Below are 24,777 nucleotides of genomic sequence, written 5' to 3' on the forward strand. Positions count from 1 at the left end.
AATCGAGGCTCAACTACTACAGGAGGGTGTACACAGCCCACACAGGTGGGGGTGCGCACCTGGAGTGCCCAGCTCGGGTGACTGGGGGGCCTGAGCCACTGGACCCTACAGGACACCTACTACCTTAGGCCACTCTCCCAAGCTCGGGAGACACAGCAGCTCTACCTAGTACTTTGAAACAAACACAGGGCAGCTGCCAACTTGAGGAAACGAGGAAACATGACTGAAAGGAAAGAAGAGGACAAAGCTCTGGAAAAAGAACTCAACAAAATGGAGACAAGAAATTTACCAGATGCAGAGTTCAGAACACTGGTTATAAGTATGCTCAGTGAACTTAGGGGAAGAGTGGATGAACTCAGAGAGAACTTCAACAGCATAGAAAAGGACTTGGAAACCATGAAAAAGACCCAGTCCACACTGGCCCCTGGTCAGGGCCTGGTGCCCACTGCACAGCATGGGACTCCGCCCATGGCAGGCAAGGCAGCCCAAGTTGGGGTGAGTGGCCCTTCCCCAGCCCAGGTATAGGCAGGCCTTGGCCCTCAGTGGGCAGCGGTCAGTCTCCAACAAACTGCTGGCTGGAGTGGGGTCCTCGAGTTGCAGGGGTCTACACTTTGCAGAGGAAGTTCAAACCCACCTCTGTGCACCTCAACACCAGGGCCCACTGGCTGCCTTGCCAGGTCTACGTGGAACATGGTGGGAACCTGAAAACAGAGCACAGAGCAACGGCCCCAGGGGCTGATCATGTATCTCATCCCCAAGCAGCTGCTGCCCACACTGGGCCCTGTGCTCCAGAACTCAAGGAAGGTCCAGTTCCATTTCATCCACAGGGGCCCAGAGATGCTCAAACACTCCTACCACCTCATTGGCCAGGGCTTTGTGGGCAGTGTGTACTTCCCCCACACGCACCCCCCGCCCCCAGCGAAGTGTGCCTACTTGTGCTCTTGTACTTGTACAAGAAGATCATTGTGGGCCTCATCCCCTCTGGCCAGAACAGCTTTGTCAGCAGTTTCTGGCAGGTCCTCCTGAACCACAAGCAGGTTCAGCAGCAGAAGCTGGAGCAGCAGCACTGGATGAAGGCACGGCAGGCACTCCCTGGGCTGGGGCGGATTCTGAAGGACCAGGCCAGGCCCTCACAGAATCTGCTCCAGCTCTGCCCTCAGCAGCCTGAGCCTCAGGACATTGTGGGAACCTCTGCAGCCTCAGAGCAGCCACAGCCCCAGGTTGCTGCCCAGCCCCCGCATAGGCACTGCTCAAGGCCCTCCTGGAGCAGCTTCCAGCACACCCCCCTCCTAGACCTATCCTCAGCCCCAGAACCCTGGGGCCAAACCCCAAGTGCAGAGCCTCCTCTTCAACCCACTGCTGCCCCAGACCCTCACCTCAGGCCTCCCTCCACCACCTCTAGCCACCAGGGGCCCTTGCATAGCTGCTCCCACCGCACCAGGGCCTGGCACAGCCCTCGGCTGCTCGACCCCCTTCTGTACCCGCTGCCCACCCTGGCCTGCACAGCTTCCTCTGCGGGCTTCATTGCAAGGTCAGATGCTACTGAGCTTGGGATCTGGAACCCACTCACCCTGACTCCTTCCAAATGGAGCAGGCCACCCCCTTATCCCCCTTCCTGGCACCTTTCCCAGGGCTTCTGGTCCAAGAGACCCCTAGTATCAAAAGGACTCTGACTCTGTTCTCCCCACATCCAGTCCAGGGACAAACCAAAGCTGGCTAGGGGATGATGGAGACCCCTCTGCACAGGTCCCTCGGGCCACCAGGCAAGGCCAGGACTGGGAGGTGGATGTCAATGGCCAGAGTGGGAGTCCCCGGCAGGGCTACCCGACACCAAAGCCCCCCCCTCCCTCTCCCCCCACCCTTTCCTTCCTTTCTTTCTTTTCCTTCCCCTCCTCCCTCTTTCCTCTCCCTTTCTTCCTAGTTCCCGCAGTATAGCTCTTTTAAATTACTTACATTTTTGAGTAGGAAGTAGATTAACATAATTCAGCTGTTTTTTTCAACTATTTAAAGGTATACAGTGAAAAGTCTTCATCCCAGAAAAATATCAAATTCCCAAATTGAGCAACATTCTATAAAATACCCGACCTGTCCTTAAAAACTATCAAGGTCATCCAAACAAGGAAAGCCTTAGAAAGTGTCACAGCTGAGGGAGCCCAGGGAGATGTGACCACTACATGTGATGTGGATCCTGGAGCCCATAAAGGACATTTGGGGAAAATAAAATCTGAATCAGGATGAACTTCAGTCAATAACGTGCAAAACTGGTTCATTAATTGTAACAAAGGTACCATACTCTCCTAAGATGATAGTAATAAGGAAAACTGGGGGTGGGCTTTACAGGAACTCTATCTGCAATTTCTCTGTAAAGCTATGATTGTTAAAATGATAAAGTTTATTTTAAAAGTCTTCATCCTTCTGTGTCCAAGTGGGCGGTTCCCACTCCCCTGCACATATTCATCGTTGACTCATCGACATCAGGTTCCCGTGTATCCTTTCAGCGTTTAGTGCGCAAATACTAGCAAATGTGAATACCTGCCCTGACCCCCTTTTACAGAAACGGTGGCACTCTCCCCTACCAGCTCCGCCCTGCTTTCCTCACTCATTGGTATCAGGCTTAGAGAGTCCACTGTTCTTGTCTACACCTGGAAAAACAACATTCTTGTGGCCTGTTCCCTGTTTATGCACACGAGCTGTTTCTAATTACTTGGAGTTACGGCATGACTTCAGGGAATAACAGTGGCCATGATGAGTCTAAATGTATGAGAATAAAATTCTGGGAGGGGGGTAAGTAGACTAGAAATGTAAGTTTGGGGGAATTAATATAAACTTAACAAGTGATCAAGAGGAGCTAATTCACATATATTTAAAATAGGTTATGGTTTGTATGGTATCCATGGGATAGTTCAATTTCATTGGACGCATGTTAAAAATCATTTTATTTATTTTTTAATTAGCATATACAATGTATTGGAAATCACATCCTTTGTAACTGTTTATATTAATGAGAAAGCTGAGCTATCAACTGAACATTATGCAAGGAAGTGCGCAGATATTTTTGAAAATTATTTTTAAGGGGTGTCAAAGTGAGGAAACACTTTCGGGAACTGCTGCCGGGGACGAGGGGCCGGCGCCGTTGTCTGACTCGGAGGGAATCCTGACTCCCGTCACCAGCGGTTGGAACTCGGCAGCACCTCTTTGCGGCTGCGCGTGTGCAAGCGCAGGGCCATCGTCATACTGACCCCTTCAGGCTGTTCCGAGAATGCAGGAGCCCGGAAGAAGGAGTGCCTCCATCCGCCCCCCGCCCCGGAGCAGGAGGGGAGGGGCGACTGCGGAGGGGAACACCTATCAGGCTGCGGGGAGGAGGGGACCTTTGACCCGGCTGGGGAAGGCAGGGACACGATCTCCGGCATAAAACCGGAGCCTGGGGCTCTCGAGCTCTTCAGAATTGCACTGAAGCTGCAGGACAGCCGTCGTTGAGAACTGCCTGAAATCTAGCGGAATGGAAATCCCGCAACTAGAGACTTAAGGAAGAGTGCACGTCGAGACTGGTAGGTGGGGCAGAGACGAGGAATCGCTGGTCCCACACCCACGTGTGGTGGGTGAAAATTGGGGGGGATACCTCGGCTGCAGAGGCCCCCCCAGAGGAGTGAGGGGTCGCAGCCCCGCAGCAGGTCCCCCGCCCAGGGCTCCAGTGCCGGGAAGAGAAGGCCGCATAACTTCCGGCTGCAGAAACCAGCGGGGCCGGAGGCTGAGGGGGAAGGAAACGCTGCTGGAATCTCCGGCCGTGTCTCTTAAAGGGCCGGCGCTCCGACTTAATCGGACTCGCTCGCTCCGAGTTGCAGCCCCGGGAGAGCGGCTCGAAGGGCGCGAGGGACAAATGAGAAGGAACTGAATTGTCTGGCGTCAGGACGAGAGCTGGGGCCGGCAGCTTTCTCCCAGACAAAAGTGCTGGCAGACGCCATTGTTCTTTGATGAGCCCTTCCTCCACGGAGCTGGCTGGCGGGCGCCATATCTGATTCTCCGCCCCACCCAATTTCGGGCCTACCCAAACTGTTTGCAGTGGCTTTGCCGAAAGAATGGCCTTTCTTCACTAAAGACTTTGCTAAAGTCCATCTAACGAGCACCATCTGGCCTCAGCGTGCCTCGTTCCTCTTGCTAAGTGGCCCCAGGCCTGGCACTAGCAGCAGCCAGCTGTGCTTTGCAGCTTGGCTGCTGGTGGGTACCTCCCAGCCCAGCACAAATAGCAGCCATCTGCAGACTGCTTCGTAGCTCTAGCCTGGTGCACGTGGACAGCACACAGGCAGCGGCTGACCTTGGCCTGCACCTCCCAGGAGGCCCCAGAGCTAGTGCACCCAGTGGACAGCTTCAGGCCACGTCAAAGCACCCCGTAACCTTCTCCGCGGGGGTCACGCTGAAGGGGTGAACTGGTGGGCACCAGAGCCCTGCTGAAGTAAGTCCTGCTCTGTCTGTGGGCCCCTGCACAGCTGGTCTTATTTGGTGGTTGCAGGCAGTCCTTGCAGCCAGTTGGCCTGGGGGTAAACCCCTCCCTTTGATGTGCCAGTAGCAATCGAGGCTCAACTACTACAGGAGGGTGTACACAGCCCACACAGGTGGGGGTGCACGCACCTGGAGTGCCCAGCTCGGGTGACTGGGGGGCCTAAGCCACTGGACCCTACAGGACGCCTACTACCTTAGGCCACTCTCCCAAGCTCGGGAGACACAGCAGCTCTACTTAGTACTTTGAAACAAACACAGGGCAGCTGCCAACTTGAGGAAACGAGGAAACATGACTGAAAGGAAAGAAGAGGACAAAGCTCTGGAAAAAGAACTCAACAAAATGGAGACAAGAAATTTACTAGATGCAGAGTTCAAAACACTGGTTATAAGTATGCTCAATGAACTTAAGGGAAGAGTGGATGAACTCAGAGAGAACTTCAACAGCATAAAAAAGGACATGGAAGCCATGAAAAAGACTCAGAACATGGTGGCCCCTGGTCAGGGCCTGGCACCCACTGTGCAGCCTGGGGCTCCACCCTCAGAAGACACAATGGCCCAAGAAGGGGTGAGTGGCCCTTCTGCAGCCCAACTAGGGGCCTTGGCCCTCGGTGGGCAGCAGTTGGCCTCCAACAAACCCATGGTCTGGAATGGGGTCCTCGAGTGGCACAAGAAGCCCAAACCCGGCTACGTGGACCCCAGCACCAGGGTGATGCGGTCACTGCCTTGCCAGGTCTTTGTGAAGCACAGTGAGAACTTGAAAACAGAGCTGTGGCCCCAGAAGCTATACATGCATCTGTTTCCCCAGCAACTGCTGGCCACACTGGGCCCTGTGTTCCGCAACTCAAGGATGGTCCAGTTCCATTTCACGGAGAAGGACCTGGAGTGCCACCGAGACCTCTACCGTGTTTTGCGCAATGGCTTTGTGGGCTGTGTGCATTTCCCCCGCACGGCCCCCTGTGATGTGCGCGTGCTCATGCTCCAGTACTCATCCAAGAAGAGGATCTTCGTGGGTGTCATCCCCAACGACCAGAAGGCCTTCGTCACCGGTCTCCGTCAGGCCATCATCAACTACAAGCAGCTTCAGCAGCAGAAGCTGGAGCAGCAGAGCGGGATGGGGGCGTAGAAGGCACCCCGCCTGCCCCGGGCTGGGGCCCATTCTGGAGGACCAGGCCAGGACCTCGCAGAATCTACTCCAGCTCTTCCTGAAGCAGCCTGAGCCTTAGCACTGTGGGGGCCTCTGAGGTGAAAGGGCAGCCCCAGCCCCAGCGTCCTGCTCAGGTACTGCCTAAGGCCCTCCTGGAGCAGCTCCACAAATGCCCCCTCCTGGACCTGTCCTTGGGCCCCAGAACCCCGGGCCATCCACCAACTAACTGCGGAGCCTCCTCTTCAACCCACTGCTACCCTAGATCAGAGTGCCCCTGCCGCAGGCCTCCCTCCCCCATCTCCGCCACCAGGGGCTTCTTCATTGCTGCCCCCACCGCACCTGGGCCTGCTCCATTTGAAGGGAGCTGGGGTGAGTGGGTTCCAGACCCCCAAGCTCAGCAGCACCTGACCTTGCAGTAGAGCCCGCAGGGAAGCTGTGCGGGCCAGGACTAGGTGGGCTGCGGGTACAGGAGCAGGCCCCAGCTGGGTGGTTATACTCTTTCTGTCAAAACTCTTAGAACTGTATAACAAAGAAGGTAAAATTTACTGTGTGTAAAGTTTAAAAGAAAAATTTATAAAGCACTTAAAAAAGGATTCTGATGGTGGAAAAGCACTGTCAGGTAGAGAACAAACCTTGCGAAGATCTGGGGTGGGAAGTGCTTGTTCTGGGGGTCTCCCCTACCCCCACTGGTCTTGGGCCACCAGTCATTCACTGCTGGCCAGGTGTAGGGGCCATCGCCTACAGGAGCCTCTGAGCCTTCCTCCCCCCTGGTGGCCATGTAGCACTGGCCTCCCCTTACTCTGGACTCCATTGAGGGCGCAGCCAGTGGATCCCTCTGCGGCACCTGCCCAGACTGCAGAACAGTGAGGAAGCACGTGAGCGTTTCGTTGTACTGACGTGATCAGAGGGGTCTTCAAAAACTGGTGGCACAAGTATTAGCAGAATACATGCACAGCCCCTCTGCTCATGTGGTCTACTTTCCACAAATGGGCTGGGGGATGATGGTGGTCACCCCTACGTGGGGACCCAGACTGGTACCCCGCAGGCAGTGGTGGTGATGCACTCAGTGTGTCTGGACTCCGACTGAGTGGTCGCCCCCTTTTTCTCCCTGTCATCGTCCCAGGACTTGGGGTCCAAGGATTCCCCAGTACCAAAAGGACTGCTTCTGTTTTCCCTGCTTCCAGTGCAGGGACAAGCCAAAGCTGCTGGGGGATGGCGGAGACCCCTCCACACTGGGTCTCTTGGCTGCTGGGCGAGGCCAGGACTGGAGCTGGTTGTCACTGGTCAGAGCGGGAGCCCAGGCTGGGCTGCCCCTCACTGAACTCTTCCCCCATCCTGCTCCTTCCCCTCCTTCCTGTTCCTTCCCCTCCTTGCTCTTCTTAATTTCCTTTCCCTTCCCCTCCTCCCTCTTTCCTTTCCCTTTTCTTCTAGTTCCCGCAGTATAGCTCTTTTAAATTACTTACATTTTTGAGTAGGAAGTAGATTAACATAATTCAGCTGTTTTTTTCAACTATTTAAAGGTATACAGTGGAAAGTGTTCATCCCAGAAAAATATCAAATTCCCAGTTGAGCAACATTCTATAAAATACCCGACCTGTCCTTAAAGACTATCAAGGTCATCCAAACAAGGAAAGCCTTAGAAAGTGTCACAGCTGAGGGAGCCTAGGGAGATGTGACCACTACATGTGATGTGAATCCTGGAGCCCATAAAGGACATTTGGGGAAAATAAAATCTGAATCAGGATGAACTTCAGTCAATAACATGTCAGAGCTGGTTCATCATAACAAAGGTACCATACTCACCTAAGATGTTGATAAGGGAGCCTGGGGGTGGGCTTTATGGGAACTTAACTTTGCAATTTCTCTGTAAGTCTGTTAAAGTAATAAAGTTTATTTTAAAAGTTCATCCTGCTGTGTCCAAGTGTGTTCCCTCTCCCTCACCACACACGTTAATTGTTGACCTTAGGTTCTTGTGTATCCTTTTAGGGCTTAGTGTGCAAATACTAGCAAATGTGAATATGCTCCCCCCGCCCCCCCTTCCTCATTCATTGGTATCAAGTTTAGAGAGTTCTACACTCTTAGAACTGGGAAGGTGTTCTTGTGGCCAGTTACCTGTTCGTGGACATGAGCTGTCTCTAATTGCCAGTTCTGACACAAATTCAGGGATTAACTGGCCATGGATGAGTCTGCCTGTTGGACACACTCAGTTGTGGGACTGCTGGACCCATAAGTTTGTAATTACGGGAGACAGGGACAGTGGGATTTAATTCACACATCAGTCAGCGTTCCTGGGGCCTGAAGGTCTGGGTGAAACTGCCCTGACCACCCAGATTTTCAGTGGGCCCTGCAAAGATTCCTGTGAGTGTGTGCCTCTGGGTTCCCTCTCGCTCCTCTGCCTGGGCCTCTGCACTCTTGCACCTGCAGGAAGGTCTCGGGGCCCTAGTAACCTTAGTCCAAGAACACTCCTTAGTGGGGTCTTCCTGCCAGGGAGCATGGGTGGGAGAGCTTTCTCCAGGGTTGGGAGGTTGTGGGATTCCCACTGGGGACCGTGAGTGTGTGGAGTTCCACTCCATCCTCGAGGTTTGGGGTCAGTACAACCTGCCTGCATCCAGGACTCCTAAGGAGACGTTAGGATTCCCTAAGGAGCCCAACCCTCTAGCTACTTGGGGCTGGTGGGCTCACCTGCCCTGGATCTCACAGACCTCCCACTCCAGGGGTCTCCCCCACCTCTTTATCTGTTGCCCTACTCCCAGGAATTCTAGTTGCTTCTTAAGATGACATTTTCTCTACATCCTTACACTCATTGCCATTAATTAACCTCCCTTAACATCCCACCTTATCTCACAAATTCTGGGTGGTTTTAAAAATTCCTTTCCCAGCACTTCATAATAAAAATTTCAGATAAACACAGAAGTTGAAAGAATCACACCATGAATATCCGTACATCCACCACCTAAGTCTATGTGGACATCTTATTACTCGCGGCCTCTGTCCTTCGGTCCGTCGATCCATTAAACCGTCTTATCTTTGGAAGCACTTCAAACGTGTGGACATCAGTACACCCCCCAAGCCCTTCTATAAATCTGCCATTTTAAATTTACTTTATTAAAGGTAAAATTTACATACAGCAAAATATACAAATGCTAAGTGTGCCGCAGTCTCACTGATTTTAGATGGTAGGAGAGTTTTTAATAATTATGTGTTTATTTTAACATGTATAAAACCACACTCCGTTTATGAGGGTGTCCTCAAGCTTCGTTTAACTGTATTTAAAGGAGCTGGGCGGAGGGCTGGAGGAAGGGGTGGGGATAGGTGGCGATGATGACGTTGGCGCTTCCACCATGCTGATGCTGTGTCTCGAGGGGTCGTTTCCGGAGCTTCGGTCGCCTCTAGGAAGAGTAGCCTCGGCCAGCAGCGCTGGGAGGAGCTGGGGACCCGTCTGGGGCGGGGTCTGCAGTGGGGCCGAAATAGTGTGCGTCCGTAAGTGTCTGTATATTCAAATCACTGTGCTTCTGCGCAACCCCTCCAACAGTTTGAGACTGGGAGTGATGCACTGGGTCGGGAACACAGTAGGTGCCCAATAAGTGTTTCCCGAGATCACAAATGCTCAGACGCTTTGCAGGCGCTATATATATTTAAAAAAAAAAAAAAAATCAGAGTTTACCAATGCAGAAGGCACACCTTCTTTCCGTTTCTATCCCCGCTACTCCGCGCAGCGCTGTCTAGCAAGCCTCAGTGTTTCTCGACTGATGAACAGACCCCCAGGAGAAGGAGGCTCGGGTGGGCTGTTCCGCCACCTGATCCTCCCAGACGGGCGCTGGGGCTGGTAACTCTGAATCTTGCCTTAGGACTCAATAAAAAAAACCCAACAACACCCCCCACCCGCAGTTTTCCGAGCATGCGCACAGGCCTTCCGAGACAGCCTCATTACTGTACAGCAGAAGACTGCTTGTAGGTGCCTCGTTAGCGCAGTAGGTAGCGCGTCAGTCTCATAATCTGAAGGTCGTGAGTTCGATCCTCACACGGGGCACAATACTTTTCTTCCTCTAAAGACAGTAACTCCTTGGTCCTTACTCTCTTGTTGGAAAGGGGAATTTTGTTTGCTCCTCTGTGGGACTGGGAGACAACAGGCGTCCTCACTTTTCCACTTTGGGGCCACCGGTGTGTCAGCTGACGCTGGGCTCAGGCAGTACTTTCCGAAGTACCCTGAGCGGGGAGGTTTCACTGATTTTAAACCCTCGACTCCGCCGTGCTACTCCGCAGCCTCCCGGCTTTCTGGGAGGGGGTCGGAGGCCCGAATCGAAGGCGGGCGCAAGACGTTAACAGGGGCGAGACACTTGTTAACGCTACCCCGTGCCGGCTGTGCCGGGACACAGCTGAGCCTCTTTGGGAGAACCCCATCCCCACCACCTCCTGCTGCGGCGGGGCTGCCAGGAGGAAGCACCCCTGCCGTCCCACGCTCCAAAACACCCTTGGCCTTGCGGGGGACGTGCACAGCCCGGACTTAGTGAGAAGTTCCTGTGGGACAAATCCACTCCTACATTTCTACCTTCCCAAGCCTTTGGATACCTTCATCTACATCATGCCAAGGAAATTCTGGCACGTCAACCTGATTACACAGAGGCCAACTTGAGTCCATGTTTCTGTCAAGTAAACTGCTAGAGCTCCTTGCCTGAGTGTGCCAGATATCTTATTACCCCTCAGCTCTGATGCACTCTTTAGTACCTGCTCCCCAATAACCGACTGGACTCTTCAAGCCCTTCTCCTAGTGTGCCCCGTGTTAAACTGCCAGTAGGGGGTGCTGGAGTACAGGTAAGAAGAAGAAGCGTCCCTGCTTAGCTCCAAAGCGCTGTTTTGCGTATTCTTGCTCCTGTTTCATAGTTCATCAGTGCGGCGAGTGTGTGGAGCCGCCCAGGGGTGTTCTGCCCTAGCCGTGTGCTCAGAGCTCACAATCCCTTAGTGACTTCACAGTCTCAGCCCACTGACCACTTTACTGCAGTCCCCCCAGCATGGGCACGGCATGTTCCAGGTCTAGTGCCAGTAGCAGGGCCCTGGTGCACTCCAAGTACCTGGTGTTGGCCAGTCTTGGTTTGCCTGTGCCCCAGTAGGTGCTTCCCTGTGGCCCTCTGGACATGGCCTGTGCTGGCCAGTGTGTACTCTACTTCAACAGCCTTCCGGGTCCTGATTCCCTGACTCTGTGCTTTCCACCCAACAGGCCTGGATGGTTTGCATCCCAGAGACTTACTTCCTGAGACCTGGGGACTGTGGGTCAGCTCTGGCCTGGGCCACCCAGCAATCCCCTGCTATCCAGTGGTCTGCAACCACTTCCCCAATGAATTCTGAGCCTGAGCCTTGGGGGAGGGAGGGAGCCTTTCTTCCAAGTTTTTCTTCACTCTCCCTCAGTCCTACTCACCCTTTAGAATTGTCATTGCATCTTTAGTTATTCCACTGTCATAGTTCAATAACTCTGTAAATGTTCCCTGTTCAAATGACCATGTGGCTTACCTCCTGGCTGAACCCAGAGTGATACAAAATTAAACATGAAGTCCAGAATCTGTGATAAGTGCATCCATACTCATAAACTAAGCCTTTGGTAGTCCTTGTAAGTCATCATTACCGCTTCATACCGGGGAGAAACTCTTTTAAGTGTAGTGGATGTGGACAGGGATTTAGCTAAAGCCCCAAATTTATCCGTGCAGTTCACACCAAAGAGAAACCTTATGAATGTAACGAATATGAAAAGGCCTTCAGAAAACTCTCTGCTTTAACCAACTCAAGGGAGTGCTTGAGAGAAGCTATCAGAATGTAGCCAGTGTGGGAAGAATTTTTGCCAACCTCAAACTTTATTGAGTTCCTAGAGAACTTAAATTGTAAAGAAATTAAGGTAAGGTTGAAGATATAATGTCAAGAAGCAGGAAGGGATCATCAGAAACGTATTTCATGAAATCTAATCACCTTTGAAATGCCAACCAAGGACACGTGACCAGAGATTCAGTCAAGTGTCTGAAATCTGCTAAGGCTGTGACTTTATCAAGATTATTGTTGGGAGAACTGTAGGCTTAGAGAAAATGGAGATCAAAAGAATTTCATTTGGTTGAGGGTATGCATAACTCGCTTTTATTGGATGAACAGAAACTCATCCAATGAGATATGAGAAAAAATATGAGATAGTCTACTATAAAACAGATGTGTGTATAGTTGCAAAACCAGTCGAGTAAGGTGTAAACTCTAGCAAAAGAGGACCTGAACTGGGGGTCAGAAACTGGTAATACATACCTGATTCTGGCTGGCAGAATCACAATATTTTATCTTTCAGTTATAGTTGATACTCATTATTAGCTTCATGGGTACAGCATAGTGGTTAGACAATCATATACAAAGTGATCCCCCCCATAAGTCTAGTACCCACCTGGCACCTTACATAGTTATTACAATATTATCGGCTACCTTCCTTATGTTGTACTTTACAACCCTGAGAATCACATTTTAGAATTTGAACGCTTTTAGGTGAGCAAATTCTACTTCACCAAAGTTCCCATCATACCCTACATATTTTACATCCTGTGACTTCCTGCTTCCAATCACACCAGCCTGCCCTGTGAAGGCATGTGTGGAACTACCTGAACACGAACAGAAAATGAAGCTGAGGCAAGTGCTCTTGGGAAACCAATGTCTTGCACGGGACACTTTAGAACTTTGACTACTAGACAAAAAGAGTGCTCTGCTTACCAACGATATTTGGTTTACCATTAAGATGACATTTGGTGACGACCGGAGAAAAGAATTCCTCTTACTCTACGTCAAGCACTGTCCAGGCACTTTATGCACGTTATCTTATTTAATGCTCACATCAAGCCCACGAGCGACTTCCACCCCCTTTTGGAAATGCATTTGGAGAACTACTACCTCGCCCACGGTGATGAAGGGGACTGGCACTGCGCTAAGGTTGGGAGGCGGGGAGACGAGCGGTGCTCCAGGAGAAGCAGACACTGATGGTGGGAGCAGGGTGTTGGGAGCACGGTGGGATCGCGTGAGGAGGAGATCCTGCTGTGTGGGAGGACAGAGGGCTGCAGTTGCGGCCACTCCACACGGTGGGTGCTCTAGTCACTGCTGAGTCACTTCTCTATCGGTCCTGGCTGGACAGCTGTTGAGATGGTTTCCTGCTCTTTCTCTGTTTTATCTTTAAAATTAACCCCCATCAGCTAAAGTTACGGAGGCTTATGGTGGTTCTTACAACCTGAAACAGCCTAACACAAGTTTTAATATGTGTAAACATTTTTTTATTGTGAGAAGTACCAGAAGCCACTTAGCCAAAAAGCATAAGAATTTAATAGAACACATAATTTTCATACCCACAGTTTTCTATACAGAAGGTTGATTTTTACAGGAATTTAAAATAAATAATCTAAAAATCAGTGTCATTGATCGCAAAAGAGGTATTTCTCTCTCCGACCCTCTCATGGTGACCAGCCTCCTACGTGGCCACAAGAGGCGGCGTCTGACATCTGTTCCGAGCCTGGGCCGCGAGCCTCCAGCGGAGAGTCCTCACTCTCTCCAGCAGATCCGGCTCCATCGTGTGTGGACACTGGGTTTGTCTTTGGTTTAAAGAAACTTGAAAACAAAATTTAAAATTAACAATCGTTTAATTTTCTGATGTTAGCAATGATACAGCCTTTATTCTAAAGGTAAGGTGTTATAAAAATCAATAAGGAAATAAATATTCTAAAAACCAAATTTCTTAAACAAAAGCCTACTGAGATACTTATTACCAGGCCCTATGTTGTTCCATTTACAAGCTACATATTTATTTGTTGAATTGAATGCATGCTATCAGACAATCTGTCTGCTTTTGGTTACACGCATTTTTTTAGTCTGGAGATACAACCTTTCAAACCAGGAACAAAGCCTGTCCAGAAGAGAACGTGAGTTCTGCACCAACAATTGAGTTTCCCCACCAGGATACTTAATGTAACGAGAAGAGGCATTCCAATTTGCCAGAAGTAATGTTGTATACACCATGACCACTTCCCAATGATTAAGTAAAAATAAATAAATCCAATTATTTTAATAGTGGCTAACACAGGGAGAGCCCAGAATCAAGATAAAAATGTAACAACGGGTCCAAGTGTCGGAGCCATTTCCTACCGATTTAGAGGGGCTAGTAATACTGAAATCTAAAACAGAAACACCTTAACAATACAGTTCTCGGAAACTCAGGTACATATTCTAGCAGCTTCTGAAAGCTAGTTTTTTTCTCCCAAGCAATACAACTTCTATGCTTTTCTGTTTTTCCGCCAATAACCTAAATTTATCAAATGTCAAGTCAATTTTCAAATTTTGAATGATCTAGTTGAAAAGTTCTGACATGTCAGAATAGAGAAGAATTAAGAATCTCTTGTATTTTCATTTGAGTGATGCATGACTTTTGGGTCAATTCCTATTCTACCACAGAATTTATAGGTGACACAAGAGTATGAGTCAGTAAAAATATTTACACAATGCCGATTCTCATTACTGGTGATTACAGGGGGTGGAGGGCGGTAGCAGAGGCGGCGATGGAAGGAGGCCAGACTGCAGGTGGTGAGCATACGTGCTATAAACAGATGATGTGCTGTAGAACTGTAGTGCTGAAACCTATTTAATTAACCAATGTCACCCCAGTAAGTACAATAAAATATATAGAGAGACAACCAAATCAAGTACTTTACTGTGGAGAGTGTCAGCTCCTTTATGGGCTAGTGCTGTGACTATATTTTTGTAAGATGTTTTCCTCCCACCCCTTCCAAAAATGAACAAAGTCTCCAGTGAATCAAGTCAAGGGGTCAAAAGTCAACTAATCCACGGGAAGCCATCAGCCTTCAGCCTTGTGACCATAGCTGTTCTGGTTGTCCATCACAGTGCCCACACCAAACATGTTTTTGACGGCTGTTCCAGGGACCCAGCCCAGAACAGAGGCAAGAAAAGTCAAATGAGTAATAGCCCTGAAAACTAATACTGAGATTTTCTTTTCACAAGGATGTAAAACAGTTATGAATATCATTAACTTAGTAAGTGGCAGATTTCTGCTGAAGCCTCCAGCTGTTCTGGGCAGCAGTGCTGGTGCTAAAGCGATGGAGAAGCATTGATGATATTTGGCAAACTTTCTTTACTTGGGTCCTGCTCTGATCCGGCAACTCCCCCCCCCATCTCGGGAATTTGGGAATCTTGCTCCCTCCCTAATGGAGTGGGGACGGCACGCCCCCTCTGGAAGTGGGGGAGGGGTTTGAGCTGCGCAGGTGTGACTGGAGGGCGCCCGCTCACTAACCACAGCTCACTAATCACAGTGGCTGGCGGGAGGAGGGGCAAAGGTAGACTTGGCTGACACTGGCCCTCAGTGGTTGGAAGGCTGGACACTCCCACTGGCTCACAGAGCGCATGGGATTCTGGAAGAGGACTTTCAAAATGGAAAGCAAAAGGTCAGCTGGTTCTCCCCTTCCCCTGGCGGGCAGCCTGCCTGCCAACCGTGGCCAGTGAGGGCCTGTGAGCGAAGGCCAGGAAGATGCCGGACACTAGACAGCGACTGGAGCCCAGGTGAGCCACCCACGGTCATGAAACTTTTGGGTGGAGGAAGAGGTCCCTGGCACTACCTAGAACTGGGCTGGCAGAGGGTGACAGGGTTTTTCTTTGGGCATCTTAGAGGGAATGGGCAGAAACTTGCTGTTACTTCCAAAGACCTTGGAGATAATAATCAGCCCTGTGCACAGATTTTTGTTATTGTGCTATTTCCAGTTCTTGAACCTATGGAGTATTTGTAATGACAAATACAGGGTCTGGCACAAATAATGCCCCCTCTTCCCCTTTCTAATTACAAACTCATAAGCCTATAATTCTGTAACATAACAATTATCACACTTAAGGACACCATATGACATTTTAGGTGAAATGTTCAAATTAAAACTAGAAATTATCACACCCATATCATTACCCTACCAACCACACTCAAGCAGGCCTTACTTCTGCCAGACCCTGTATATAAACAGCTATTTTTGATGTCACACTCTGACTTTTTCTTCCCCCTTGCTTTTGTTATCCAGATATTTAAGGGAGAAACTTGCCGTTAAGTAAAAGATTCCTTTCTTTTCCACCCAACTCCATCTTTGGAGATTTGCCTGGTGGCGAGCAGCAGGATGCCCCCTACTGTCTGGGTTTGGTAACACATTCATTACCTCCATTTTAGGATTTCCATTGTCAATATCCAGGGAAAACGGCAGCAATGTGAGATAGGATACTAAGACGCTAGGAAAATTCCTGGGCAAGTGGAGTGGGGAAACTGAGACAACAAAATTAAACAAGGCCAAACAGTCTGAGCAATTTATAGCCAGCTGGCAAATGGAAAGACCTTATCTCCTCTAACCAAGGGCACCTGAGAGCAAATGGTTTACACCTCTTCCCCCAGCCAGAGAATACAGAGCTTCCCTGGCCATAAACCACAGGGGTTGGGGGCGGAGGGGAATGCTAATGCAAGTGGAGAGAGAGAGACAGAGAGCGAGCCAGAACAAAGGGAGCCAGCCCAGAAGCAGCTGCTGACTCCCCTTTCAGCTCCCCCTCCTCTTACTCCCAAGAGAAATAGCAACTCTGTGCTCCCCCTAGGAATTCCCCTTCCTACATTCCCGTTTCCCCTATATACACTTGCTTCTGGAAGCTCAAGGAGAGGTGGATGTTAGGGTTTTTACCTGCCACCTTCTCAGACTGCCGGCCTCTGATATTACAAAAGTGCCAGTTATAATCCGGTCCCTGTCTCTGCTTTTTGGCTGAGCCGTGGCAGGCAGCACGTGCCCCTGACTCTGCTGCCTCTGGTTTCAAATGTGCCGTAAGTATAATTGAAGCCACCATCTTACTGAAATACTGCTAAACTTAAAATAATAGAAGAAATCTTTCTGGTTTATCAACTTACTCCATGTAGAGGAATCCATTTCAGAAATGTCACTCAATAGTGAGGTTCTGGGCAAACAGCTGGAGGCAAGCTGTTCACTTTGGCACCTGGCACTACTGTTACAAAAGGGAGGTGATAAAGGGGATGTCTGGGAGTGAACAGAAAGCCTTTATCAATTCCAATGGTCCCAGGACATTAAAACTGCTGAGGATGAAAAGCCTCTTCTGAGAAGAACTCTGAGAGGAAGAATACACCATTCAAAGCGCATGGAAAGAGCAGGTAGGATTAAGAGCTGAGCAGTTCTGATAAAGTAACTATTTAAGAACAGTAAATAAAGTAACTGTATTTAATTTCTGTATTTAGAAGTAAGGTATTTAAAAATACCTTTAACCAAAACAAAAAGCTGTCAAACAGCTCAAAAATATAGATGCTAGGATAGAGCTCCCAAACATTTATTGGAAGGGATTATGAAATGTGATTACCAAGCCTTCCCGGAGAACTAACCGCTTGCTGGCTTTAACAAGGCAGGGCCTAGTCACAAAACATGCAGATGATTAGAACCACCAACAGGCACTTGCTCCTTAAGCAGCAAGCAGAACAGTGCTCCACGGGTTACTGGTATCCCCACCCCCATTTTTAATCAATCAGTGCCCTCACTTCAGAAGTTACACTCACCCTTCAGCTGTGCTTGTACTGTTCCCTAACTCCTACAGCGTTACATCCAACAGGACACCAAAGTCTTCTTGATTTTTCACCCTAAAGTCACCCAGGACTGTCCCTCCTTTGCCAGTCCCACCCTAGGGTCCACGCCTCCATGAGCCCCGCACAGAATGTTTGGGTCACACTCATCAAGATGCCTGCTTTTCTCAAGAGCTGTAGCTAATGGTTTTAGCTCAGTTTTAGCTCAATGAATCATTAAAACAATTGGCTAATTACCAAGTGGCTAATTTGATCTGGTGGGGGGATGGAATATGAGTCACCCTCAAATATTAAAGGGCTGTCATGTGGCTGATGTAGGAAGTGTCATCCGCATTGCTCCAGAGAAGTTTCTAGTGAGAGAATTAAAAAAAACAAAACAAAACAGACAAGAAAAGCAGATTCAACCTTGCGTAGCCTTCAGCTGAGACACTGGCAGAAAACAGAACAAGGCAGTGGGCTCAGCAGCCGGGCCGCCGCTCCCGTCAACCCATAGCACAGATGACTCGCTTATCAGATACTGGCTCTTCAGGTCCTTCCAAACCCGAGAGCTCACAGTTCCTTGCCTCTCTTCGTGCCCATGGCAGTTTAATACATCTCCCCAAAGGGCCGTGTAGCAGGTAATCCCACAGCTAATGGTCCCCCCTGGCCTACAGCGATGTTTCTCTGTCATCGGCACACTCCCCCGGTGCCTCCCTTCCAGGCCCTAACTGACACACCAGTGCTGAGCACCTCCCATCAAACGCCATTTTCCTGCCCTGCCTGCTAGGCTCAGTCAGTTGGAGCATCCATAGAAAGGTTGTGGGTTCCATCCCCAGTTGGGGCGGGTGCAGGAGGCAAACCATCCATGTTTCTCTCTCTCTCCACCACCCACCCCACCGCCCCGCCACTCTTCCTCTCTCTCTAAAATCAATAAAAAACATATCCTTGGGCAAGGAATAAACAAACAAAAAGCCATTTTCCTAATTATAGCTGACCATCTCCCAGCTTTAGAATTAAATGGCTTTGGTTTAATTTATATACCCTGATGAAGGAAATGAAAAATCCTTACACATTTACCTTTGGAAAATGGATGCTTATTAACCAACTCCTCTCTCAGTGGGGAAATTTGGGAAAGGTTAGAAAGAGTAGGTAGCGTGGTGGGAGGCAGCAAGCAGGCAGAAGGGTCGACGTGGAGGGAGACTCCTGGTTGATGAGAGGGGCTTTGGCAGCTTCTTCCCTTTTTCTGTTTCTGAATCCACACCTTCCCTAAAAGCCTGTTCTCCTTCTTACGTCAGGGCAGAGCGGCAGGCTCGGGGAGAAGCGGCAGCTGCAGTGGTTAGTATCTTTTGAAAGCTGATTTTAAATATTTAGTTTGTGCACAACGACATTCCACGCCCCACTGTCCCCAAGCGCTCTGGGTGTGTGTGGGACTTGAACCTGAAGTATGAGAGGGAATCAGCAGTTTCGAAAGCAGGTACAATTAGCAGGTAAAAACACAGGTGACAGCATCTCACCTGTGTTTTTACTTTTTACATTTGTGAACTATTAACGCACACAGCAGCATTACTCATAAAAGCCAAAAAGTGGACACCAGCCCAATGTCCATCAACTGATAAATGAATAAATAAAACTGCAATACCCATACAATGAAATATTATTGGGTAATAAAAGGAAATGAAGTTCTGACCCGTGCTACAACATGGCTGAACCTGAAAACCTTAGGCCAGGTGAAAGAAGGCAGGCACAGAGGACCACACACTGTATGATTCCACTTATGTGAACTTCCCTGAGGAGGCCAGGGTGGGGGTGGGGGTGGGGAGAGTGAAAGGAAATGGAGAATGACGACAAACAGATGCGGGGTTTATTCTGGGGTGCTGAAAATGCTCTAACGTTGTGGTAATGGTTATATAACTAAATGTACTGTTTAAGATATGGTAATATGATACCACTGAATTGTAGACTTTAAAGAGGTGAATGATATAGCATGTGAATTATATACCAATAAGGCCGTTATTTAAAAAAAGACATATACAGTGTAAAAGACCAAAACAATACAAAATGTAGTGAAATAAAAGCCCCCTGTATCTGTACTCTATTTTAAACCGCAATTCCGACTTGTCAGGTGATGCCACTGTCAGCCTCAGAACCCCAGGACCCCAGGTTTGATTACACCTACAGTAAGCTTCCTTGTGCCACTTTAATGCACGACTGTTCTGAGGACCAGCCACTGGCAAAGCACGTGTTTTTACTAAAATAACTAGAAACGGCACTGTGGGAACAGATCATACTCCAGTACACCAAGGGGTTGCCAAGGGCCACAGAGCCGCGGAATGAAACTGAATGCCACCGGGTGGCTCAGAATTTTCTCATGATTGAAGCTGTTTTTTAACAGCCCCACCACCTTGGCCCACTCTCTCTGACCAAAACCAAAAAGGTGATGAGGCATTACCTTTCAGCTGAGCAATAACGTGAAAAGTGCCAAAATACACCTCCAGGGTTTGTCCGTGACCACAGACCACACTAAACGAGTGCACCTGTGGTGCGCAAAGCGCGAGAAGGCCCCGCCCCGCGCACTCACCTGCGTCACGCGGCTGTCCCGCGTGCTCTAAAGCAGCGCGTATCTCCTCCTCCAGAAACTGCCGTCTGCACGCGTCTGAAAGAGCGGCAGCTTTCCTTTACAAGTTCAACTGAAAGTCCTTTTCTTCAGCCTCCTCCCACTGGATATAAATCAGTGAAAAAAAAGCCACATAAAAATTGGGGTAATGCAAGTGTCTGCACTGGAGACACCTCTTCTGCTCCCTCTGTCCTGCTTCCCTTGGCACGCCCAAGCACGTGGGACCCGTCTGCTGTCAGGGCAGTTTGGTGCCTGCCCCGCACAAGGCGGCTGGGGACCTGGAAGCAGAGGCACCTCTGGTGCCACCAGCAGCCCAGAGTGCCACCTGCACACGGAGTCCCAGTGTCACTGAACTGACAATTCGCGCCACTACATTTCAAATCTCAAACCCTGTACGATGGAGCTGTACTTTTTAAAATTAATGGCAACTGCTCTATTTAACGTGAATGCTATGTCTTAGTAATGAAGTCTACAAAATGCAGAGAATGAGTTACTTCTCTTTTAGTTTTACTTGGCATCACTGGCACACGTCGCTGCACAGGGTGTGTGGCGTGATGGGGTGATTTATGTATACTGTCTAGTGATTACACCAGCTTCGGCTAAATCCACCTTTTCACAGATACAACAAAAAGAACAGAAAAAAAGGAAAAAGTGTTTCCTTTGTGAACTTTTCTTTGAGAACTTTTAGGACTACTCTCTCAGCGTTCCCAGCTACCGTGCAGCAGCTCTTAGCTACAGTCGGCACCTCGAGGAGAATGAATCTTTGCCCAGCTCCGCTCGCTACACATAATGACTACAGGGAAGTCGAGAAATCTGTTAGCCCCTATTTTCTTCCTAAAGTGAGAAAACAATAGCTCAGAGATAATTAAAACAATCAATTTAAAATACTATATAACTCCTAAAGTTCACCAATGGTCTAGAGATGCTACAGCTTTTATACACAAAATTTCTGTTCTAGAAATGCTAATGAGTTAAATATGCATTAAAGAACAAAAACTTGAAAGAATCATCAGGGTCCAGGAGGACCACAGAGATCCATCCCTTTCCTGCTACATGAGGAGCCTGAGACTGAGCGATCCTCCGAGGCCACATAGTAGCCAGGCTAGAACCCAGGACACGGGACACAAAGGGGATCTCTGCACACGGTGAAAAGCCCTTCCGGTTCTCGCTGTGCTCTCAGATGTGCCACTTTACCCACAGGAGAGTCATCCCCAACTTTGCAGCCAGGCCCCAGTGATCTGGCATTGCTCCCACCCCTCCCTGTCCTGGAACGAAAGGGTAGGAGGATGAGTCTGGAATAGTGACTTGAAGGAAAATTATTAGGAAAAGCTTTCAGAACAGACATTACGATCTAGCAACAGAAAGCCAGTTGTGTAGTTCCTGTCCTCTCCCTGGCTCTTCAGTGTCCTCTGGGAGCCACCATGCCTGCCGCATCCACAGAGTGCAGGTGCCACAGCTGTTCAGGGAGGGTCACCCAGAGGGTTCGTGTGTGTGATATACACGCATCAGTTGTCTCCTCAAACCCCGTTCTCTCGGACTCCTCTTTGGGACCAGAATTCTAATTTCATTTGGGATGATAGTGCCCCCTGCTAAAGAGACTTCATTTCCAACACTGTCTGCACCAAATGTGGCTAGAAATGTGACCTGGGAATTCTGGAAAGGAGTTCAAAAGCAACTGTCTAGCTGGGAGGTGGAACCTTTTCCACTCCTGCCCTACCTTCCTCCTGCCCAGCGGACGTCTGTGTGAGGGCTGGAGCCCCATCATCCCGGATGGTCGGGCACCCGAGACAATGAAAGACACATACCAGGAATAGTGCAGAAAGGCCGGGGAGGCCAGTTCCCTGAGGACCTGGGAGTCAGGACACCAACCCTGGACGGCCCACTCCAGGCTGCTTTCACGTGAAAAAGAAAAACTTGTATCTTGCTTACTGTCACTGTTGTTTTGGTCTTTGTTACTAGCAACTACATATAGTTATTTAAAAAAAAATCCTCTTTCAAGGATATGTTTTTGATTTTATAGGCAGAAGAAGGGGGGAGGGAGAGAGGGAGAGAGAGAAAAAAGAGAAACATTGAACCCATAACCTAGGTGTGTGCCCTGGCCAGTAATGGAACAATTTTTTGGTGGGGAATGATGCTTCAACCAATGGAGCCAGCTGGCCTGGGCAACATATAATTTTGAACTGTTCAAAATCTTTTACATTGTAAGCATAAAGAATTAGGTGAAGCAGTAATATTATTCAATCAGCCCGAACAAATCCAGGAAGCTGAGACGCTGAGACCCACTAAGGTAAATGAGAAAGACATGTAGTCATATTTTAGGTGGCATCCATTAATATTGGACTTCTCTGAGCAATACCTATTAAAATTAGACCATCTTTAAGATATTTTCCAGCAAAAAAATTACTTGGTTTGATGCTTTTGTCATTTGATTATGTAATGTTTCAAAATTTAAATTATTAACAAGTTTACAACATCATTCTTACCTTCTTGACTTCCTTCCCCAGCATTGCATTTAATACTTCTGTTTCTTTCTTTCGGTTTTTCCGAAGGAGTTTGGCCATTTCCTGGTAACACTCGTTTCGCTGTAGATCGTCACGTCTTTGCTTCTGTAAAGCTTGAATTCGCCAGTCAGTATTTAGGCATGCTTGTTCAGCTTTTGCCAAGTTTTCTTCAATTAACTAGGGAAAAAATCGTCAATTTCAGAAAAAAGGCCAGACTACATATAATTATGGTATATCCATGTAATGCATCCAAGTGTCTAGGGCAGCTGTTTATAACCCTGGGTGCATATTAAATCACCTCTAGCCCTGGCCAGATGGACCAGTTGGTTGGCTGGAGCGTCGTCCTGTGGGTCAAAAGGTTGTGGGTTCTACCCCCAGTCAGGTGGCACATGGGAGGCAACTGATCAATGTTTTGCTCTCACTGATGTTTCTCTCTCTGTATATGTAACCCTCCCTCTCTCTCTAAAATCAAATATATTCTCAAGTGAGAATTAATAAAAAGCACCTCTAGGTGTTTAAAACAAACTGATATCCAGGACCCACCACAAACCAGTTAAATCACTCTCTGGAGCAGCTGAATATGGGTACTTTTAGAACATTCTTCAAGTGATTCGAATGTATAGCCGAGGCTGAGAAATACTAGGCTGAAAGACAGGTGGGGTTAAACAATTTTTTTGTTTCAACCCTTTGAAAAGGAGTCAGAAGAGCCCATTCTTACAGACTGGACAAGTCTTTTTTTTTTTTTTTTTTAATTTTATTGTTGTGCAATTATAGTTGTCTGCATTTTCTCCCCACCCCTCTACCCCACCCCAGCCAAACCCACCTCCCTCCCTTGCTTCCACCCTCCCCCTTGGTTTTGTACTTGTGTCCTTTATAGTAGTTCCTGAAAACCCTTCTCCCCACTGTCCCTTCCCCTCTGGCTATTGTTAGATTGTTTTTAACTTCAATATCTCTGGTTATATTTTATTTGCTTTTTTCTGCTGTCGATTATGTTCCAGTTAAAGGTGAGATTATATGGTATTTGTCCCTCACTGCCTGGCTTATTTCACTTAGCATAATGCTCTCCAGTTCCATCCATGTTGTTGCAAAGGGTATGAGCTCTTTCTTTCTGTCTGCTGCGTAGAATTCCACTGTGTAAATGTACCATAGTTTTTTGATCCCCTCATTTGCTGATGGGCACTTAGGTTGCTTTCAGTACTTGGCTATTGTTAAGTTGTGCTGCTATGAACATTGGGGTGCATAGGTTCTTTTGGATTGGTGTTTCAGGGTTCTTAGCGTATAATCCCAGCAGCGGAATTGCTGGGTCAAAAGGCAATTCCATTTTTAGTTTTGTGAGGAAATTCCATCCTGTTTTCCACAGTGGCTGCACCAGTCTGCATTCCCACCAACAATGTACTAGGGTTCCCTTTTCTCTGCATCCTCTCCAACATTTGTTTGTTGATTTGTTTATGTTGGCCATTCTGACCGGTGTGAGATGGTACCTCATTGTGGTTTTAATTTGCATCTCTCTGATGGCTAGTGATGCTGAGCATCTTTTCATATGTCTCTGGGCCCGCTGTATGGACAAAAGTCTTTAAGGAAAAAAAAAATGGGAATATTCAGGGGGTATAAGCCAAGGAATTGTTGCAGAACAGAAGGTGGGAACTCCTACACGATTCCTGGCTTTTGGACCAGGGCTGGGTCCGGCCACAAACATACTTAACATTCTGTTTAAGGGCTCATAGAAAACATTCTCTCTTGAAGGTCTCAAATTCTATTTCCATTCATTTAATCCATAATTTCTCCACAAGAAATTCTATAAAATAAGTTTGGGAAATTTTCTTAAAGATTCACAGTGTACCATTATCTTCAAATTTGGCATGAAAAACTTTAATGTAGCATTTCCAATATTCATTTGGCATCCCCCATTTTACTAAATAATAGTTACTAATATTCTAGAGAATACATTTTGAAACTACTGGCATATATGCCAGGAAGAGACTTGATATATTTTTTATATTTTTAAAGATTTTATTTATTTGTTTGTAGAGAAAGGGAGGGAGCAAGAGAAGGAGAGAAACATCAATGTGTGGTTGCCTCTCATGCGTCCCCAGCTGGGGACTTGGCCCACAACCCAGACATGTGCCCTGACTGGGAATTGAACCAGCAACCTTTTGGTTTGCAGACGGGCACTCAATCCACTGAGCCACACCAGCAGGGCACAGACCTGATTATTTTTTAACTACTCACGAACAATTTCTGAGACATAACATGGTAGGATACTACAATTTATAAAGTTACTAGTTCCATTGTATTTTCTTCTAAGTCTTAAAATTCTCAAAGTATAAAAGACACATGTATATGGCTGTCAGTGAAGTAAGTGACCTACAAATAAAATAATGTGAGATTCTAGAGCAGTGCTAACTAAAGCAAAGAATGAATTAACCCAACA

General features: G+C 48.3%; 2 protein-coding genes, 1 non-coding gene and 1 pseudogene across 3 annotated transcripts in view; 3 read left to right on the forward strand and 1 right to left on the reverse strand.

Moving 5' to 3' along the window:
* The first annotated feature begins 396 nt into the window (after nt 1-396).
* On the forward strand, nt 397-3,477 carry LOC112315378 (mediator of RNA polymerase II transcription subunit 25 pseudogene; annotated as a pseudogene).
* LOC112315583 (mediator of RNA polymerase II transcription subunit 25) lies at nt 3,354-7,547 on the forward strand. Its single transcript, XM_024572325.4, has one exon. The coding sequence runs from the start codon at nt 4,787-4,789 to the stop codon at nt 5,618-5,620; it is 834 nt and encodes a 277-aa protein (XP_024428093.3). The 5' UTR covers nt 3,354-4,786; the 3' UTR covers nt 5,621-7,547.
* Nucleotides 7,548-9,598: 2,051 nt separating this feature from the next.
* TRNAM-CAU (transfer RNA methionine (anticodon CAU)) lies at nt 9,599-9,671 on the forward strand. The gene has a single exon. It is a non-coding gene; the product is annotated as a tRNA-Met (tRNA).
* Nucleotides 9,672-12,913: 3,242 nt separating this feature from the next.
* The window catches only part of TBC1D31 (TBC1 domain family member 31), a 49,695-nt gene continuing 37,831 nt past the window's right edge, over nt 12,914-24,777 (reverse strand). Inside the window, exons 19-21 of the mRNA XM_053929553.1 lie at nt 22,329-22,523; nt 19,810-19,948; nt 12,914-13,252 (exon numbers count right to left, since the gene is read on the reverse strand). Coding sequence (XP_053785528.1) covers nt 19,907-19,948; nt 22,329-22,523 — 237 coding nt within the window. The 3' untranslated portion in view covers nt 12,914-13,252; nt 19,810-19,906. The remainder of the gene's footprint in view (nt 13,253-19,809; nt 19,949-22,328; nt 22,524-24,777) is intronic.

The sequence above is a fragment of the Desmodus rotundus genome, chromosome 8, assembly GCF_022682495.2.
Source record: "Desmodus rotundus isolate HL8 chromosome 8, HLdesRot8A.1, whole genome shotgun sequence".
Lineage (NCBI taxonomy): Eukaryota > Metazoa > Chordata > Mammalia > Chiroptera > Phyllostomidae > Desmodus > Desmodus rotundus.

Coding starts and splice junctions, on each gene's coding strand:
- LOC112315583 (XM_024572325.4), top strand. CDS start 4,787: ATGACTGAAAGGAAAGAAGAGGACAAAGCTCTGGAAAAAGAACTCAAC.